This window comes from Lagenorhynchus albirostris, chromosome 9 (assembly GCF_949774975.1).
Source record: "Lagenorhynchus albirostris chromosome 9, mLagAlb1.1, whole genome shotgun sequence".
NCBI classification, from domain to species: Eukaryota; Metazoa; Chordata; class Mammalia; order Artiodactyla; family Delphinidae; genus Lagenorhynchus; species Lagenorhynchus albirostris.
Window position 1 is genome coordinate 24,678,440 of NC_083103.1, and position 21,874 is coordinate 24,700,313.

At 45.7% G+C, this 21,874-nt stretch overlaps 1 protein-coding gene across 1 annotated transcript in view; it reads right to left on the reverse strand.

The window, feature by feature from the left end:
- The window catches only part of KIAA1549L (KIAA1549 like), a 132,482-nt gene that overhangs the window by 20,382 nt on the left and 90,226 nt on the right, over positions 1 to 21,874 (reverse strand). The window contains exon 16 of the mRNA XM_060160828.1: positions 7,382 to 7,732. Coding sequence (XP_060016811.1) covers positions 7,382 to 7,732 — 351 coding nt within the window. The remainder of the gene's footprint in view (positions 1 to 7,381; positions 7,733 to 21,874) is intronic.

Below are 21,874 nucleotides of genomic sequence, written 5' to 3' on the forward strand. Positions count from 1 at the left end.
CTGCAGGCAGTCTTTATAAATAGCTCTCAGGTCTCTGAGGTGGAAGGAGCCCGGATGTGACAAGAATAAGCCACTCTTTGGGCTCAGAGGTTTGGTTGTAAAAGTAGAAGGGAAGGTGACCACAGTTTGCTCAAAGCTCCAGTCCTGATGCCCCTGGGCAGGGGGCGAGGGGGTGGGTCAGGGCCATTCTTTTTGGCAAACCCAGTGGAGAATGAGCCCGGGTGAGACCCACTGTGTGCTGGACCCTCCTTGCGCATGTGCAACCATCCAGAGGGGGAAGCTGGTGAAGATCAACCTCAAGGGGTAGCACTAGAGGGGTGACAAGTCAAAGGGGCAGGCTGCAGCTGGAGGTACAGGTCAGGGGTCTCAGGCTCTGCACTGGTGGGAGCACGAGGAACAACAGGCCAAAGCCCCCCACCCTCATTGGAGGCCCTTGTCCTGTGACAGCAAGTCAGCCTCAGGTCAGAGCGAACGTGCCAATCTTTCCAGGCCTGCTGACAATGCTGGGTTCCACTGCAAGGTGCCCCTTCCACCGCACCGTGCTGACCCTGCGAGTACTGCTCCGGGCACAACAAGTGTCTAAGTCTGCATGCAGCTACAAATAACTTTACATCCTGGTGCACAAAGTAGAATCTTCCAGCGGACAGTTCTTATTTAGTTGAAAACAGAGGGCACTGTAATGGAAGACTGACCCCACGGTGCAAACCCAGTGCTTATCTTGATCTGTCAGTTCACCAGGAGTTACTGCTGGAGCAACACTGAGGCTTCCAGGCCCTGGGAATCATAGAAGGTTCAAGTTGGAAAGAGCAGGAGACCACACCTCTTACCTTAACACAGGGAGATATGCAAGCCCAGAGAGGTGAACTGACTCGTTCAAAATCACATAGCCAGTTAAGGGCGCTATCTCGCAATTCTGAGCTAAGGGTGGCGTGATGCAGAGGGCAGGGGTTTGGAGTCAGACAAAACTGGATCTGATTCACTTTGTTGTACAGCAGAAACTAACACAACATTGTAAAACAACTATACTCCAATTAAAAAATAAATAAAAACAAACAAACAAAAAACTGGAGTTGAATCCTGGCTTGATCTTTACCAGCTGCTTGACCTCAAGTAACTTACCTTCTCTGTCTGTTTTCTCCTTAGAGGATGAAAGTAACAGAATCACACCCCCATTTCAAAGGCTGTTTAGAAGACCCATTTCATATGTTAATATGACATTTGGCACATAGTGGGTACTCAATAAATGATATTCTCTTCCTTTTGAGACAAGATAATATTTTGATATAGTAATTGTAGTAACCAAGACTTTGCCACCACGGTTCCTTGAATCCAGGGCCCTTCCCCTGCCCCAAGCAGTGAGGGCATCGCACCTTCCTGCCCCAGGGAAGGAAGGCCACCCCCACTAAAGATGGCCCAAGAGCCAACTCTTACTGGCATTTCAAAAGTCCAAGCTACTGAATTGCAAGCATTTAGGATTTTGAATATCAAAAACCTAAGCCCTTAGAGCGCTGAAGGCTGAAGGCTGATGCCAACACAAGCGATTTGGAAGAAGTGAGGTACTTTTAGACCACTCTGCCCTCTAAACACCCTTAGGTTAGGAAGAAGAGGAGAGCTTAGATGCTGATGGGTCTGGAGAAGCGCCTCAACCTGGGAGCACAGGGGGGTGGGGAGGTGAGGAGAGAATAAATATAAGGAAGATGCTAGAGAGGGGAGAGGGGCAAGGGTGTGTGTGTGCGCGCGCGCGCGCCCGTGCACGTGAAAGAGAGAGACAGAGAGGGGGAGAGGGGAGAGGCAGAGAGAGAGGGAGAGAGAAGGCTCAAGCATGGGAGGAGGGGAAGGAGGGATCTGGAGAGAGCTTTAAGCAGGAGGACCAGGACACAGCTGTGCTCTACCCGGACTAACACCTGCAGACTAGATGGAAACAAGCAGCTCTCTGGGACGTCAGCCAGATGAGTAGTTAGATGAGAGCAAACTGGAACCAAGTCCTGAAGCCTCCTCCCCACTCTGACCAGGCTTTGCACCATTTAGCTCCCCCTCCCCCGCCCCCTCAACACACTAAGCTTTAATCAGAGGTGGGGACGGAAACCCTGAACTGAGACTGAACTTTTGGCGCTGGAAGATTACAGGAAAATAAACTTACGTGTCTTGCACACCTGAGTTTGTGAGCTAAGATACATACTCCTCTCCTCCCTCTCTCTCTCCCTTTCCACACAGCCTTCCTGTACAAACTGGTTTTTACTCACTCGAACGATTAAGCAGACGCTGGGTACTCTGTTGGTTTTCAAGGGGGGCTTCCTTGGGGCAGTCCAAAGGCAAACAGCCCCAGCCCAGGCTGTCCCAGGTAATACAGAGCGACCCACCTTCGTGGACTCCTGGGAGCTGGGCAACGCTCCATTGTCTGGCTGCTAGCATAAATGATGCCATCTTGGACCCGTTCAGTTCCTCCTGTCCTTCCACTGACCCTACCCAAGACTGTACTGTGTGGTAAATCACTTCTCTGCCGTCAAGGGCTTTGTAGTTAATAGATATTATTTAATGACCATTAGGTCCAGGTGGCCTCTATGCTCTGTTACTCTCCAAACAATGATAAAGACCTTCATGATGTAGTCCCCGCACCCACAAGACTAATTACCCACCATAAGTCTTGATGTAGGAATGCACTCCCTGTCTCCAAGCACATACCCCCATACCCCAGGTTAACTATAAAATTGTCCCAGTAGCCCCTCTGTGGTGTGGAACGCAGCCTGTGAATGCTTCTGGATCGCCATCTGCTCCATCCTACCCCGCATGTAAGTTACCCTATAACACACTGATCCATTGATTAAATGGAGCTACCTGCCTCATTTTGCAGTCTCCAGATACCTTCTCGGTTTGGTGGGTTTCCTCCATCCTTAAGCACCCATCAACACTGCTTGGGGTAGACCCTCTCCCGCTGTTCCACCTTCAGCAAACTGCCAATGACTTCTGTGCATAACTGACATTGAATTCCCATTCCCCCTCCCCCCTTCCTTTCCCGCCCCACCAAACTTGGCCAGATGGGAGCTCAGAACAGATTCAAATTTGATTTGGAGAAACATAAGAAATGCAACGTTTCTTGAAGCCAAGTGTTGGGGTGGATGCAAACTCCTGCCTAATATGCCTGCATATCTCATCATTAATGAAGGTTTCAGAAGGGGATTTTCGGTTTTGTTTTGCTTTGTTTTTGAGGGGAGAGGAGGAAAACGGGCTGTAATATTATTCTCAATTCCATCCTAATGGAGATGTCTCTCCTACAAGGGGCAATGATAGGAATGGACAAAATCCCATCAAACTGGATAAGCTTCCTTATAAGATCACACTCTGAAGTTTAGGAGATTTGAGTTCTCATCAGAGACCAGGACATCCTCTGGCTCACCTGGCCAGAGGGTGGAAAGAGCATGGGCTGAAGTTAGAGAGCCCTGAGTTCTAACCCCGTTCTGCCCTTTAGAGCTGTGTCAGCTTGGGCAAGGTTCTTCTCTTCTCCAGGCCTCAGTTTCCCATGGAGTACACGGGGATAGTAATGTTGACTTCATAGGGTGGGTGTCAGATCAGAAGAGACAGCAGCACTTAGCTTAATGTCCTGTATACGGCGGGAGCGCAAGAGAGGGCAGCTGGTATTTTGCTATTATTATTACTATTAGTTGCATCTGTAAGGTCTCTAGTGGGGAAGATGCTTTCACCCCGAACCCTTTCTCGGAATCCCGACACCAACAGGAAGGTTGTAGGATGTTTTCATTCCCCTTGGCACAGACTCATTACGGTGTCAAGTCCAGTTTCCTCCCAGATTCAAGGGGTAGAATATGGTCAAGGGTCTCCTGAACTGCAGTGCAGAAATCCCCAGCTGCCAGCAGTAACCTTCTCCACGATGTACATGCCATCAGCCTGGCCGAGTGCATTTAGAACCACCGGCTTCCCACTATCCTACAGCAGAGCTCAGAGCGCTTCCTTTTTGGAAGCTGGAAAGTAATCGCAGTTATCATTCTAAATTGCCACCCTGTCCATTGATTTCCACATTATCATAGCACAGAGGGCTTGGCAAGAACTTGGGTTAAGAATCATCACTGCTACTGTGTATTGTTAGCCACTTCTCTTTTCATTAAAATAAGGACCTCATTTTTTGTTGGCAAAAGGAAACCTTAATAACGAAAGAACTGCCTTTGATGTTGTTCAGTTTGACGGCCCATCTCTCTGCTGTGTCATTTCTCAGTCCATTTCCATTTTTTGGTGGCTTCATTTTTTTAAGTATACGATGCTAATGTTTCTGCCCTTCCTGGCACAACTGCCAACCCTGAATTATAACAAACAGAACCATCCAAGTTTTCATATTCCCACAATGACATTTTTAGATGGTTTTGTTAAATGGAGGCATATGGATGTGGGTTGTGGCATCTTCTTGCCTGTCATTGGAAGACTCAACCCCGTTATTTCAGCTTTTCTCTCTGAAACCCAGATCTCTTCACAGATTCCCAGAATCTGGCCTCCAGCTAGAGGGGCCCAGTCATTCTTGAGAATCATCTTTAAGCAGAAGTGAAGCTTCCCTGAGCACAGAGCATGCTCTTAAAAGAATGTAACAGAGTAGAAGGAAAAGAAGATGTACTCTCAGAACTGTCAGAGAAAGGGAGATAACGAGTGGAACCCAGGGAAAAGAAGAGAATATTTTTATGACAATGACTACCATTTATCCAGTAATTTGATGTGCTAGGCGCCATATGAAGCACTCTGATTAATATCCGCTAACACGCGTTAGGTGCTTACTAAATGCCAGGACCGTGCTGAGCATTTCACACGAATTATCATCCCTTCCTCACTGCAGCCCTCTTCTCGCCACCATTCTATGGCTGAGGGATCCGAGACAGAGTTACGATCGCTGGCTAAGGTCATTCAGCTGGCGAGTGCCGTTCCACTCTGGGCTGAGGGAAAATTCGGGGACATGGTTAATGTCTGGAATCAGGAAGAATGAGCCAATGACACTGAAGTCAGTGTGGACCAGTATAGCGTGGATACAGGTAACTCTCCCCAGGGGACAGCCACTTTAAGAGGTAGATATAAATGTGGTAAGATTAGAGTGTTTTCTAAATCTCAGTGAGAAAATCCCTTCTTTCCCCATAAAGAAGAGTACCAATTTAATGGGCAATTAGTTAAGAAAACTGTAATTGTGGAAACTATAATACGACTGTCATGGGAAAGTATTTTAAAGTAACAGATTTGCCAGGCTCAGTGAGCATTTTTCTAACTCTTTCTGAAGAAAAGGATATTTGGAATCTCATCTGATGGGAGCATGGCCAGTGGTGGCCCCCGAGTTGCTGACACTCTTCTGGAAGGCAGTGCTTCTTGAACAGATTCAGAAAAGTTCCGTGATGGCAGAGGCCAACTCCTATTGCTGAGATCTGGGCATTGCCCCAAAGTCTTCTATTTTAACTTAAACATTATATTAAGAATTTTGCATTTTATTCTACCCATATCTCAGAAAATGGGATGCAAAAAAAGATGTCCCACATTCACTCTATTTCCTTTATTGACTATGCTCTCTGGGTTTGTATATTACAGACTGAGGAAGATGACTCCAATACCAACCAGTTCTCCTTCTGATAATGTCGTACTTCCCCTGAATTGGCTTTTACTGAACGAAAGACCATTAACAGGAAAGACCAGGAAACAAGTATTCTGGCCCACCTGATCATGCAGCATCTCACTGCAGGTTTGTAAGTTAATATTCTTAATAATAAAGTAGTTTTTGTGAGTTTATTCAGCATGATCTGATCACCCTGGAGTGAACAGACAAAATAGAAATTCTGCACCTGCCGACTTAAGGACAAACCCTTGCAGTGACGATGACAGCACTCAAGCACAAGTGTCCCTGCCCCAAAGGCTCAGTTTGAAATAAACTTTGGTCTCTCCTGACAGAGTTTTATCAACAGAGAAAGGCTGGGCCAGAGACTGACATTCAAAGAGAGGGCACCGACAGAAAGAGAGACTGAGGGGATTAGGAGAAGTGTGAAGGGGAGACATCTCAGGGACCTGGTCAGGAGGAATCTGGAGCAAAGAATAAGGAAATTCACAATAGTGTGTAGATTAGGTAGTTACATAGCATAACAGCAGTTTATTAAGTGCCACTGTAGTGTGTGCTTTGGGGGGGGGTGGTTGGAGTTATCAAAAGGCTCCACAAGCCCATAGGTATCGGAATAGTCTACTGAAAATGAAAGAATACGATGGAGAGACAATGTAACAGCACAAGGCAGGTTGAGAACATGCGCTCTGTCACCAGATGGCCTGGCTTTGGGTCCTGGCTCTGCCCCTTTCTGGCTGTGTGACTTGAACAAGCTGTGTAACCTCAGTTTCCTCATCTGTAAAATAGGGATAAAACTAGTAAACTAGTACTTGTCTCAGAGGCTTGTAGTAAGGACTAAATAAATGAGTTAACATACACATGACACTTAGATCAGTACCTAGTAACAGTGAAGCACTCTATAAATGTTAGCTTTTACTGGGTAATTACATATCACAACGACAATTTATAAAGCTCTATTAATGAGTAACCCTTGGGGATAGGGCATGAAGTATTACAAGGGTGGAATCTATACATATACAAAGCATTGCCTACTATGGTCTGTGGCTTATAAAACTACGTCTGTCTTTTTAAAAAGATATCTGTAGATGCTATGGCGATGAACTAATTATATGCAAACTAATTAAAATCGTTGTTTAAATCATGGAAGCTTTTAGTCATTGGATGCTTTCTCAGATACTGAAGTACAGTTACCACTTAATGAGATAATCATGGCTGAAACTTCTATGACATTTACTGGGTGCCTGGTATTTTTCTAGTACCTCATGTATATCAACTTGGTTAATGTTTACAACCACCCTAGGATATCAGTTATTTTTCTTACCTGTTTACTTTACCTGTAGAAAATTTAAGTCCCCAAGTTACAAAGTCAGCTGGGATTCAAAGTCATGGTACCTGCCTCCAGAGCCTCTGCCGGGAGCCACCAGGCTACACGGCCCCCTAACATGGGGCTCTGCAACACGTTCTGACATTTAAACCAGGGCCTTTAAACGTGGGGTTGTCGAAAACAACCAGTGCATGAAGAGTGAGGTCAGCCCTTCACAGGAGGGATAAAAAAGGGAAGTCATTCTAAAACATATTACGGTCGGACATAAGGGCTTCCTGTGTGTCTGTGTCCACAGGACTAAAAGGCTTAGGCTTGGATCCTGGGTGGAGGACGTGTGAAAGCCCAGCAAAGTTCGTTTCCAAATCCCAAGGTGGCTCATCAGGAAAGTCCCCGCTCTGAAACCCCTGTCGGAACATCCTGGCCGGGGCTGACCTGATGAGGGTAGGCACGCAGAGGGATGTCTGACTTACCGGCCGGGGCAGACTGTACTGGTACATTTCTGGGCGGTAGGTCGGCACCCACTGCACCCCAGCCCTGGGCCGCGTCATGGTCCCAGGAGCACTGGTCACCACCTCGGAGTAGGGCAGGTGCTGGGCGGAGCCATAGGCCTCTGGGTGCCGGCTCTGGCCTGCGTGTCCTGCGGACGCCAGGCTGAAGGCCTCCTCCAGTAGCATGTGCATCTGTTGCCGGACCTCGTCGATGGAGGGCTGCGAGCTCAGCGTGGAGGTCTCCGAGTGGCCTTTCACCTGCCTCGACCGGGCGTAGCCCCGGGGCTCATTCACTCTGTCAATGTTGGTTTCCTCTATGATTTCAGGCTCAGTCTGTGGGACCAAACAAATGCCCATCGATTTGTTAATGAACTTTCCTTCCCATTAACGATGTCTGTAATTTACTCTAAAACGTTCTGTTTAGGCGCGTGTCATTAGGCATTTGCGCTAATTTATATTAGACCCTAGGCGCCCTCTCCCGGCATTCACACTACAGGGATAGTCAGCTAGCATTATATCAGTGAGGCCACACTATCTATGTGAACACACACAACTATCTCTGTGAACTTCAGTTTTCTGGACCTTAAGGAATGCATCAGGCTTTGCTAATTCGCATAATGAGGATGAGAAATGGCTTTTCATTGATGACATTAGTGGTATCCTCTAAAACCTTTCAGAGATATTCTCCACCCTTAGGCCTTTCAGGTAAAAGAATCTAGAGCATCTTGTAGTCTACGCCCCAGGGGCTGGTGTTCTAGACCATAGACTAACCCCCTAAATGGTCCTGTGCCCCAGCCATTGAGGGAATGGCTGGTTGCCTGGTGCCAGTTATCAGAGAGAATAACAAAACCACACCTCAAAGCGTAGTGCCCCCTGAGTCAGGAGCTCTGGGATCAGGGTCCAGCAATCCGTGCCTTAACAAGCCCTCCAGGAGATTCTGATGCCTGCTCAAGTTTGAGACCCACTGCTCTAGAATGTTCTTCTGCCTTCTTCCAGTGAACTTTCCATTCGGGGAGCAGTTGCGGTACTCAGATGGGCAGAGAGCTAGGACTTGATCAGCTTCCAGAGCAGGCTGCCTGGACTGTCTTATGTTTGCCTGCTAATGAATGCTTATTTAATAAGTCTGCATGTGTGGCACATTTTGGTCTGAGACTTGCTTCTGTGATAAAATGATAGTGAGGTTGCAGAGACTGGTTAACCCACGTCCACTTCAAGTATGTCCATGGCTACCGCTATCTGCTAAAAGAACCTGAGGGTTCTGTGTGAATAAACTGGCATAGATCAGTTTGCCACCCTGCTGTCCACCCATGACACAAGAAACAGCTGTCACTTTAGGAAAGTTAGACAATACAGATAAGCAAGAGGGAAAAAAATCAAAGAAGTCCATTTACATTTGGCGTAGTTATTCCATTCCTAAACCTATCTGATTTTGTGTGACAGTCCTCTTCCGTGAACAAATGACCCTTTAAAAAGATTTATGTATCTATATCCTGGTTCTAGTTGCTTATAATTATTTTACACAGAGTGAATATTTTCCTACCTGGGTTTCACAGCTTAACTGCTGTGTGACTTTGAGCAATGTCTTAGCTTAGGTTGCTCCAAAAAGCAGAACCTGAGACGTACATTTATATACAGATAATTCATTTTGGAAAAGAATTCCTGGGGACTGGGGGCCTAGAATGAGTAAACTGGGGAAGGAAGAAAAGCTAGTCACGGTACTGAGTTAACGATTGCTGTGGGCCACAGAGGCTTAATCCCTCTGGGGACCTCCGAGGAATGAGTCAATGACCCTCCAGAGACTGTCCTTGCACTCTGAGATCTGTGCAGGAGCCAGGTGGGCAGAATGGGGTCCCACGGGTGTCCCACAGAATAGTGCAGAGAAGCCACAGGGCAAAGCCAAGAGATGGGGAACTGTTAGGGTAACACAGTCAAGCTGCTACCGTGCAGGGCGGATGCTGCTGCAATGACCAGCTCTAAAAGGCGATCCGAAAAGGTAAAAGGGCAGAAAAGATGTTCCAACCAGGACAGTTACTTAACTTTTTGATGTTTCAGTTTCCTCATCTGTAAAATGAGGATAATAATAACTGCCTCAAAGGGTTTTATAAGGACTGAACAAGATGATAGAGGTAAAGAGTTTAGAACAGCAGCACATGGTAAAAACACAGGAATAGTAGCTTTTGTTGTTATCATAATTGTCATTATTATTACTTTTATTCATTCAACCACACGTTATTTCTCACGGATAAAGCACTCGGACATATAGGAATGAGCACAGCAAGAAAATGTCATCAGGGAACCCATTCATTAAAGGGACCCCTTCCCTCCTAAAAATCTAGATGTGGGGCTTCCCTGGTGGTGCAGTGGTTGAGAGTCCACCTGCCGATGCAGGGGACACGGGTTCGTGCCCCGGTCCGGGAAGATCCTACATGCCGCAGAGCGGCTAGGCCTGTGAGCCATGGCCGCTGGGCCTGTGTCCAGAGCCTGCGCCCCGCAACGGGAGAGGCCACAACAGTGAGAGGCCCGTGTACCACACAAAAAAAATTAAATTAAAAATAATCTAGATGTGGAAGGTCAGAACTACATTATTTTTCATGTTTTAAACATTTATGTACTTTTCTTTGGTATTAATACACACACATTAGAGAATAAAAAATACAGAAAGCATGAAAAAGAAATTAGACATTTCCTGTAATCTTATCACACAGAATTAGGGCTTGGCTATAGTTCAAGATCAAAAGACAAGATTTTCTGTGGACCTGCAAGTCTAGATTTATCAACGTACATCAACAGTAATTCAGAATACTATTTTTATATTAACGCATGCAAGAACAGATTATGGAGTAGAGTGCAAAATTACCTTCATAATAATAAACAAGAACTCAAAGACATTTCATGCCTGGGTGTATGCCCCCAGACCCTGGGCTGGGGACGCCCTGGGGCCCTCATGCATCGGGGTTCTTTAGGGAAAGGCTTGAAATCCCTCTCCAGGAAACGTGCTCCCAGTGATACCTTCTAGGGTAGTGAATGCAACTTCTGCAAAAAATTTTCTTACAACGCTTAGAACATTCTGAATGGAATTTCAGAGCCGGAAGGAACTTTAGGAGACCATTTAATTCAAGCCCCATTTTACGGATGAGAAACTCAAGGCCAGAGCGGTTAAGTGACTTACCCAATGTCCACCAGAGGTGGCAATGGCAGAGCCTTGCTCTCCCAGCTCCTGCTCCTTGCACATCTTGCCGCACCCCATTACTTCTCACAGTTCCCTGTCAATGCTGGCTGCTACCCACACACGGCCCTTCCTCCTCACATGCCCAGTCTCCCGGATAAATAATGGATGCCTAGTGCTAAGCCACTCCCAGGTGGAAGATTAACGGTGCTGAGGACGGCTATGATTGTTTCCCACACCTGAGCTGGGCTATGCATTTCCAGTCCTACTGGTGGATCGATTATTATGTGAATTTATAGCTGTGACTTCAGCAGGGCAAAAATATATTTCTTAGCAACAACTTCCTACTCACCCATTCTCCCAGGAGCCCTGGGGTGGGGCTGTACTGAGTTCGGGGAGGGGTTCTCCGAGTAAGGCTCAGGGAAGATACTATCTTGGCTGGGGAGGTGGTGACATTCTCCAGAATCCCATTGCATCTACCCCGTTAACACCCCAACGCAAATCAACCTGCGCTTCCCCCGGCCCCGCGTTTTCATTTTGCGTGGGCCGGGGGCTCCCTTTAACTGGAGGGCCAGAGTCATAACCCAAGTATGACCTCAAAGGGTTGGTGCTAAAGAACTCCTTTTCCCACTCTTCTCACTTGCTTTTTTAGCCTCCTGATATCTACAGATGGAAACAAGATGAGCTCTCATTATATCCTGGGATTTCCCCTCTTCACACCTGATTTGCTTATTTAATCTTGAGCAAGTCTGGAAGCTCTGCGCCCATTTCACTTGTCTCTCATGAACTTAGCACAAGACACTTGGCATTCAAGAAAGCTTTGTGAAACTGAACCAAAATAAAAAATTCTGTCAATTGCCCATGGAGTAGAAAGAACTTGAGGTTAAGATAAAGAGCCCTCATTCCCTAACAGATTTCCCCCAACACTGCAGAGCCACAGGCGAGCCAGGCAAATTCCCTACGCCTCAGGCTCCTCACCTGAAAAATGGGAGTGTTAACCATGGTCTGGGGAAGTCCCTTCTGGTTCTCACATTCACTGTGATTTAGGTTGATTTCTTGGATGCTATCTGCTCTAAGGGAGCCCAGATTCCTCCTGCAATCATCGTGTCTGGGGGGAATCTGATGTCCACTCATAAGGGGAATCCCTCCCCACCTTCTGTATCACCTCCTCCCCTATCTCAAAATATCAATATATGAGTAGTGATGTTTGTTCTTTTACTTAACAGATAATCATTGATTTCAACCCTGTGCTTGGCCCTGGGCTGGGATCTGCAGATACAACAATAAATAAGATAGTGTCCCAGCCCTCAAAGAGCTCCCAGTCTATAGAAGGAGACAAATAACAACAACAACAATAATAACAGCGGCTAACATTTACTAATAGCTTATGTGCTAGACACTGTTATAAGTGCTTTATATAGATCCATTTTTTCCTTACAGTAATCTATGAGGCAACAACTATGCCTATCCTTATTTTACAAATGAAGACACGGAGGATTGAAAGATCAATGCTGCCCATAATTGATGGAGCTGCATTTTGAACCCAGAGAGCCTGATTCCCAGCACCCAAGCTCTTACTCACCACATACATAAACAGGTCCATTACCGTACCACAGATATTGGCTCTGGCAGAGGGATGAACAGATATCTGTGACCAGGAGGACAGACTATAAAATAATAATTGAGGGCTTCCCTGGTGGCACAGTGGTTGAGAGTCCGCCTGCCGATGCAGGGGACACGGGTTCGTGCCCCGGTCCGGGAAGATCCCACATGCCGCGGAGTGGCTGGGCCCGTGAGCCATGGCCGCTGAGCCTGCGCGTGAGGAGCCTGTGCTCCGCAACGGGAGAGGCCACAACAGTGAGAGGCTCACGTACCGCCCAAAAAAATAAAATAAAATAAATAAAAGTAATAATAATTGAGAAAATCTACCTTATTGATTATTATAAAGAGGTAAAGCATCAATATGCAAATATCAAGCACTTAGAAGAGGGTCTGGCAGACACTCCCATAATATCTCCTCCTCCCCACAGGCTGTGGGTTCCTTTAAGGCTGGGTCAGTGTCTTTTTGTTATATCCACAGCCTCCAATTCAGAGCTTAGCCCAAAGCTGAAACCAGTAATTGCCTGTTAAGCGAAAGAACTGAACAGAGCAGGTGCTCAAAGTTACTTGAGGACCTGTGATATGCTAGCCCTGTGCTGGGTTTTCCACTTGTGGTCCCTCACCAATCCCTGAGGGCCATATGGCTGTACCCGTTTTCCAGATAAGGCGTATGTGTCAACTGGCCTAACCTGCTCCAAGTCCTTCTTCCTAACTTGTACAATTTTGAAAATACCTTTTGCTTTTATTTGACAAAAAGAGGGAGACAGGCACAAAGACACATCTCCCAGTGTTGACTGATGGCTGGCTTGGGTACAAATGTCAGTGGCGTATCTGGGACAGAGAATATATTTTTAAACCTCCTTAACTTGGAGTTTATCATACTAGCCTTTCCAACATCATACTCCAGAGAAGCACTGGGGAACTTCTTTTTTTAATGATTTTTATAAATTGATCAAGATATACTTCAATAAAAATTCTAAAAAGTTAATCAGGGAATGTCTGTTCATGGTAGAAAATTAGAAAACACAGATAAGCAAAAGGAAGAAAATTAAAATACATTCTAATCCTACCACCAGAGATAACTAATGTTAACATTTTGACCTTTGTACTTGCCCTTCCAGATGTTTTCTATGCACATGAAATAAGATGAAGATTATGAATGGTGGCACATTACGGACACTCTCCTCTCTACTCCCCCACCTCCCCCATCACCCCACCCCAGGCAGCTACAAAGAATGCTGACTTGGCCCAAGTCAGTTTCTCCCTCCTCCTCTTCCAAGGAGAGTTCACCACTTGCCACAAGATTCTCTGGCTTTTGTGATGGAGAATAGGAAGTGGGGGAGGGCAATGAGGCAGAAGCGGAGTGGGCGGCAGGATTTTTTTAGTGGGATTTTGGAGAGAGATGCAAAAGCAGCAATAAAGCATGTGAATGGGAAAGGAATTAAGGAAGTTGAAAAAGTATTACTGGGCATGACTGAGAGTTTTCTTGTATCAATATATGAAAATATGAGTAAAGAAGTAGAAGTATTTAAAATCTACTTTTGTCGACATAATTCTTTAGAGTTTAGATACTTTCTCAGAGCCATCTGGGTCATGATTTTATAAACAGAATAATCACACATATATATTTTATAAATATATATAAATTGAATGTCCCATTATATAAAAATCCTCCTATATATATGAATATATATGGATTTACATGGAATTATATATAATATTTGGAAATCTTTTATACAATAATACAAATAAATATCTGTCAATAAAAATATGTATTTATAGGAAATAACCTTAAAAGAGTTCATAGCATTCTGCTATATCGAGTTTTCAACCTACTTTTTAAATTTTTATTTATTTATTTATTTTAATTAATTTATTTATTTTTGGCTACCTTGGGTCTTCGTTGCTGTGCACGGGCTTTCTCTAGCTGTGGCAAGCGGGGGCTACTCTTCGTTGCGGTGCGCAGGCTTCTCATTGTTGTGGCTTCTCTTGTTGCAGAGCACGGGCTCTAGGCGAGCAGTCTTCAGCAGTTGTGGTACATGGGCTCAGTAGTTGTGGCTCGTGGGCTCTAGAGCACAGGCTCAGTAGTTGTGGCGCACGGGCTTAGTTGCTCCGCGGCATGTGGGATCTTCCCAGACTAGGGCTTGAACCCTTGTCCCCTGCATTGGCAGGTGGATTCTTAACCACTGCACCACCAGGGAAGTCCCTACAACCTATTTTTAACTATCCACTATTTTAGGTGGTTTCCCAATATTTTACCATAGAAACAAAGCTGACATATGTATATTGTGATTAAAATTTCGCATATAACCATAAATTTAGCCTTAGGTTAAATTCCTAGAAGTAGAATTACTGGGTTAGAGGAAACGCCCATATTTAAGATTTTGGATATTTATGGTGTTAAGTGAGCTAGGCTGAGACCTGGGAATCTTTGCTGCAGTGTTTGCACCTGGACAAACATCTCCAGCAACAGAATACAAAGAAACTATAAGGGACTAAGAATAACTGCACACAAGTGCAGTTGGGACAAATGATGAACAATAAGATACAAAAAGGACACAAACCATTTCTGAGGGTCCTGCGGACGATCCCCGCACACGGGACCACCAACGGGGTGGGCAGGCCACCTAAGCCACGCCTCCTGCCTGACCCATTGGATCCGCCCTCACCCTCACCCCACTTAAGGAACCAGTTCACACCCCCCACCTCAGGGAGTGAGCAAGGGCACGAGTTTCTTGTTCTCATGCCCTCTTGCTGTAGCAGGAGTCCTAAGAAAGTCTTGCCTGAATTCCTAGTCTGGTCTCTTATCAATTTCTATTGAGTAAAGAGACCAAAGACCTGAGCTGGTAATCTAAGTATCCTCAGCAGCAAAGGCCGCAGGAATTTAGAAGAAATTAACGTCATTTCTTCTTCACACCTGAACACACGGGCCTTTGGGCTTGGGCTTTAGGGTGCCCACCGGACGGAGTAAACATCTGTGATCCTTTCAACATTGTCTAAAAGAGCACACCTGTCTCGCACACCTAGGAAGGCCCACGCAGTGGCTAAGTATTCACATGCCTTCAGCTTCTCTCTGACACACCATGGGAACAAACTTGAAGGAAATTATAGCCCTGCCAGGAACCCTAATTATCTTCTTTCTGGAAAATATTCCATCATATTGCCTGGTCCTAGAACACGTAGCCCTAAGACTTCATCAAAATTAAAAACCAGCTTTTTTTTTTTTTTAATCATACAAGTAATGAAAAGACAAGCCACCAACCAGGAGAAATCTTAGGATTTGTATCCAAAATATATAAGGAATTCCTACAAATAAATAACAAAAGGACAACGTCATTTAAAAATTGGGCAAAAGGCTTGAATAGACACCTCATTAAGTAAGGTACATAAATGTTCAATAAATGTACGAAGAAGTGTTCAACATTATGAGTAATTAGGGAAATTACATCATTTCACATTCACTGGAATGGCTAAAATTCAAAAGATTAATCACAAATGTTGGTGAGATTGAGGAGTAGAATTAGAACTGTCAGGATGCTGATGGGAAGGGAAACAGCAGAAATAGTTTGTAAACCTGTTTGCAGTTTCTTAAAAAGTTAAACATACACCTACATTGGGACCCAGAAATTCCACTCCTACATCTTTATCCAAGATAAATAAAAACATATTGTCTTAGTCTGATCCGGCGGCTAGAATAAAATAACACAAACTGGGTGGGTTATAAACAACAAAAATTGATTTCTCATAGTCCTGGAGGTTGGAAGTCCAAGGGTACCAGCGTGGTTGGGTGAGGGCCCTTTTCCAGGACGCACACTCCTCACTGTATCCTCACATAGAGGAAGGGGCGAGGTTGCTTTGCGGGAATCTCTGTTATAAGGGCGCTAATCCCATTCATGGATTCCACACTCAATGACCTGCTCGCCTCCCCAAAGCCCCACGTCCTAATACCAACATATGGGGTTATAATTTCAAAGCCTGAATTTTAGGGGGACACACACATTTAGACTACAGTACATATGTTCACAAAACATATATGTGGAAATGTTTACAGCAGTTTTTTCCTAGTAGCTCCAAACTGGAAACAACCCAAATGTCCAACAATAGGATGATGGATAAATAGTGGTATATTCATACAATGGAATAGTACTCAGTAACAAAAAAATAAACTACTGATACATGCAAAAACATCGATAAATTTTGAGCAAGAGAAGTCAGACACAAGAGTACATACTGAATAATTCCATTCATATGAAATTCAAGAACAGGTAAAACTATGATAGTAGATATCAGAAAAGTGGTTGCCATCTGAGGTTGTGGTGGTAAAGACTGGCTGAAAGGAGAAATGAGGCAACTTTCCAGAGGTGATGAAAATGTTCTACATTTTGATTGCACTGGTGGTTACAAGGGTATCTACATTTGTCAAAGCCCATCCAATTGTACACTGAAGACCCGTACACGTTATCATATATAAATTTGGCTTAATGAAACAAACAACATGGGTTGGCATCATAGCTGGTTTGATGGGGATGGTAGGGAAGGCCTCTCTGCAGAGGTGACATTTATGGAGACCTGAAGGAAAATGGGGTGGCCATGTGAAGATCATAGGAAAGCTTATGAAAAGTCCTGAAATGGGAAAAGCTTACAGTATTTGAGGATGAGAAAAGTAACTGTTATGGGCTGAATTGTGTCCCCATCCCTACCCTGACCCCACAAATTCCTATGTTGAAGTCCTAACTATGATTGTATTTGGTGATAGGGTCTTTACAGAGATAAGTTAAAATGAGGTCATTAGAGTGGGCCCTAATTCAGTACGACTGGCATCCTTATAGGAAGAAGAAATTTGGACACAGACATGTAAAGAGGGAAGGCAATGTGAAGACAGGGAGAAGACCACCAGCTAGAAGCCAAGGAGAGAGACCTGGAACAGATCCTTCCCTCACAGCCCTCAGAAGGAAGCCACCCTGCCAACACCTTGATCTCAGGCTTCCAGCCTCCAGAACTGTGAGAAAATAAATGTCAGTTGTTTTAAGTCATCAGGTCTGTGGTACTTCGCGATGGCAGTCCGAGCTGACTAATAAATACATGGACCATGTGGCTGAAGCTCCAACTGTCAGGAGATGTGGCTGGAGAGGCAGGCAGGGGCCAGGTCCTGTAGGGTCTTGAAGGCCATGGTAAGAAGGCTGGACTGTCTTCAAAGGGCAATGGGAAAGTGTTGAAGAAATTTAAGCCAGGTTGAAATGTGATTGGAATTTATGGGAGGTCAGTTAGAAGGCTCTTGCAATAATCCAGGCAAGGAGAGAGATGGCAGGGGCTTGGATTAGGGTGGTCATGGACAAAGACAATGCAGCTGAGTTCAAGATGCATTTTGGAAGAGGGCTGATAGGACTTGCAGATAGTGACATGTGGGGATATAGGGAAGGAGTCAGAGCTGAGACCCTTTACCAAGAAAGGGCATCTTGCTACACGGTCTCCTTGATGTTCTCTGAGCTCCTCAAGCACGCATCTTCCTCTGGGCGCTTCAACTTGCTATACCTTCTGCCCAGAATGCTCTTCCCCTGGGGGTCAGCCTGGCTGGCTTCCTCACTTCAGGTCCCTGCTCAAAAGTCACTTCCCCAGAAGGTTGACTTTGGTCAACCTATGAAGAGCACCTCCTGATAGTCTATATTTCCTACGTTCTTCTATATTCAATATTCCATTGCCTTGCCCTGCTTTAGGTCCCTCCGTAGCGTTTCTGACATTGTGCTGTGTATCTATGGGCTTACGTGTTTGTTATCTGTTCCCCTTGCTGGAATATAAGTGTCATGAGGGCAGGGACTTTGTCATGTGTCCTGTTGCATCCCAGAATGGCGAATAGTAGAACTTTAATAAATGCTCATTGAATGAATGAATGGATGGAAATTAATCTTTAAAGAAGCCTGGAGAATTTCTGCTCAAAAGTCTTTAACAGTAAAAGACAATTCCAAACGTCTAAAATGAATTAGGCAGTCTTATCTAGAATGGAATTGAAGAGGAAGGATGAAGGACTGGGGAAACCATTTATTCTAGAATTTCTTGAGTTATGAGCCCCACAGTGGACAGATGTCTTACAAGGTCATACTTTCCAGGACACACAAGCGTGTGCAACAGCACTTTGCCCCACCCAGGCACTTCATTTCTGAAGCACAAAAATTTGAAGGTTCTCTCTAAAATTTGCCCCAAAGCCCTGATTGTCAACTCAGCGCCAATCACAGCTCTATCTAACATGGAGAACAGATTCTGAGCAAATTCTGCATCTTCACAGCAAGAGCCCCAAGATCAAGTGTGGGTTTCAGCAAGATACGTCTCTGGGCCATATGGCCATGATGAACTGATCTGGCTCCATGGCCATCTTTCTCTCCACCAACAGGGTCCCTTGGGCAACACAAAACTACTGCTTCTCTCTGTTCAATGTCTGCTCTGGCTATTACAGCCCCACTGCAAGTGCTGCTTGTCACTGAGTAAGCAGAGACATTTACAAAGCCACTTGTGAAAACCAAAGTTCAAGGAGTTTTCACTTCCCCTGTGAGGAGAAGAGCTATCACGACACAGGGTCAGCTTCCTCCTGAGCCTACGTCTCAAAACCTTCTCTGACGATAGAGGGAGATTGGTATCCCTCAGAACAGATAGGGGGGTTCAAAATAATGGTGAATGATTTCTCTTCTGCAACAGGCTGTACAAAAAGAATTTGTTAAAAATCTCAGCAAAATTTCAAGTTTCACTCTGATTGCCTTCCAAAGGATGACCCACAATCACTTCCAAGCTACAGGGACATGAAAACAGCATGCTGTTTCTGTCTCAGATGAGTAGAAAAAACCTTACAGGTTCTCTCACAGATTTCTAAAGAAGAGGGACATTCTTTTTCTTTCTCATCTTCCAAAGAGTGACCCATAATTACACTGAAATTATGGAGATAGACAATCAAGGGTAAAAGAAGGTGTCCAATGTCCTCAGCAAATGGACAAGTCTCAGCTTTACTCGCTGCTCCCAAAGCAAAACGTCTTCATCCTGAAGCAGGAGTCTCAGGAACTGGCTCCATCCTCTTGTCTTTCTCCCCATGACCTGCTGCCCTCCACAGAGCAGTGGAAATTCAATTACTGAGCAAATCACATTTACCAAGTTATAACCACTGGCAACCCCGGGTCTGGCAAAGCGTGCTCTTAGAGGTCACCTCTGGAAGTCTGGCCTGTGTCAGGGCAACGGGGGGAAGGTCTCAGGCACCCTTTACAAAGCCCTTCTCCAGCCCCATCATGCTGGAGAAAGGCACTCTTTGAGGAATACAATCCTCTCTTTAGTGTGTACAATTCTGATCACCATGTGTGAGTTTTCCCGCACACATCCAGTTCTTGGACATCAGCTGGGCATCCTACAGTTCAACTCAATTCTGATTCTACCTGGAGAAAGCATCAGATTCCGCAGGTTAAGAGCTCAGCTCCACCAGACTGCCCCCCACCCCACCCCACCAACCGCTTCAGATGCCAGTCGCAAGTCCAGGTTGTCACCTGTGCTTCTGACCAGTCAGCTATAGACTGGAGGTTCCAACGACTCCCTCCTCAGGTTCAGCTGTAATGGCTCAGAGAACTCAGAGAAACATTTTACGTACTAGATTTCTGGTTTATTATTAAAAGATATAAATCAGGAACAGCCAGATGGAAGAGAGGCATAGGGCAAGTTATGGGGAAGGGCAAGGAGTTTCCACACTCTCTGAGGGTGCCACTCTCCCCAATCTCCACGTGTTCACCAACCCGGAAGCTCTCCGAACCCAGTCCTTTTAGGTTTTTAATGGAGGCTTCATTACATAGGCACGATTGACTAATCACTGGAAATTGAACTTGATCTCTAGCCCCTCTTCCCTTCCTGGAGGTCAGGGGGTGGGAGTGGGACTGAAAGTTCCAACCCTTAATCACACGGTGGGCTCCACTGGCAACCAGCCCCCATCCTTAGGTGCTTCTAGGTCACCTCATTAACATAAAGGACACTTAATGCTCCCATCACTCAGGAAATCCCAAGGGGTTTTGGAGCTCCGGGGCAGCAACAAGGACTAAGACCAAATAATCTATTTCTTATTATAAATCACAATATCACAGTGGGTGAGACAATTCACAGCAGTCCTGCGATGTCTAAAGTGCTAGAATGGAAAAGAAACAGAAAAAAGAGTATCCCTCTCTCCCTCATGGAATCTGTTAGCCACAGGTGCAACAGCTAATGTTCACTGTGCATCTTCTAGGTGCTTTACCTGCATTAATTCATTTAATCCTCACAACAACCCTATAAGGCAGGTTCAATCTGCATGCCCATTTTCCAGGTGGAGAAACTAAAACAGGTAGGTGAAGTAACTAGCCCAGCTTCACACTGCCAGTGTCTAGCCAAGCTGGACTGTGAACCCAGCTTAGCTCCAGAGGCCGTGAGCATAACCATTACACAGTACTGATTGTGAATGTTGAGAACAATACATGAGCCAGAGTCAACTAATGACTAATACGTTTTAAAAAACCAAGCTGAGGGCTTCCCTGGTGGCGCAGTGGTTGAGAGTCCGCCTGCCGATGCAGGGGACACAGGTTCGTGCCCCGGTCCGGGAAGATCCCACATGCCGCGGAGCAGCTGGGCCCGTGAACCATGGCCGCTGAGCCTGCGCGTCCGGAGCCTGTGCTCCGCAACGGGAGAGGCCGCAACAGTGAGAGGTCTGCGTACCGCAAAAAAATAAAAAATAAAAAGAATAAAAAATAAAATAAAAAATCCACCTGAAAGTAAACACACAAGAATGGCTTTCTCTCGTGGGAAGTTATTTTGCTTTTTGCTCTTGAGACGAGTCATCACCTGCTTCTTCTCATCTTCTCAGCTGAGTTGGCCCTGCAGGCAGCAAGGGGACTCAGGCTCAATTTTGAGAGCCGACACGAATCCACAGCCAAACAGGCTCTCCCTGTCACCAACTCAAATCTGCTCTTCCTCCTTCCACCTCTTGAAAAAGCCAGACAGACCCACAAAATCCCTCTTGGTCACTCCGCCTCTAAAACACAACCTAGCCAGGACTCCCCAAGCCCACAGGGAGAAATGGTCATGGGCTTATCGCCATGCCGATCTTTCCCTTTATGGACGGTCAACCAAAGAGGTGTTTGTCCCACAACTGAGACTGGAGGGACAAGTGACATGGAGGACTGTGCTGGTTTTGCCCCTTAAAAGGCCCAAAGATTGATGTTCCTCAAGTCACAGGTACTGTAATGGCCTCAGCATCCCTCCACTCCTCTCCCTGGGTCTCAGACAGGGGCTCTGGCGGGGGGCCGGCAGGGACTAATAAGCCTGTCCCAGCTCTGCTGCTGAGGTCTGACTGGGTTAAATCAATCAGTATAAGCCCCCTCCCCCACCCCATCCCTTGATACAGGGGTGGGGTGGGCACTTGACCTACGGTGGCTCAGTTAGAGTAAAACCCATAAGCTTTGTTTCATGGCTGGGAAAAGAGATATTCTCTCTTGCGTTGGCCAACGCAGTATGCAGACACGAGGCCTGAGGCTGCTGCAGCCATTTCCTACAGGAGAGGATCAACCTGTAGATGAACCCAAAGCATGAGGGGGACAGCACTGCATAACGCAGAGAAAAGGAACGGGAGCATCAATCAGACCAGGCCTGGATTTACTGTACCCAATACATGCCCTTAATGAGCAGAGACAGTCTGAGTTGGGTTCAGTTTTCTGTTATTT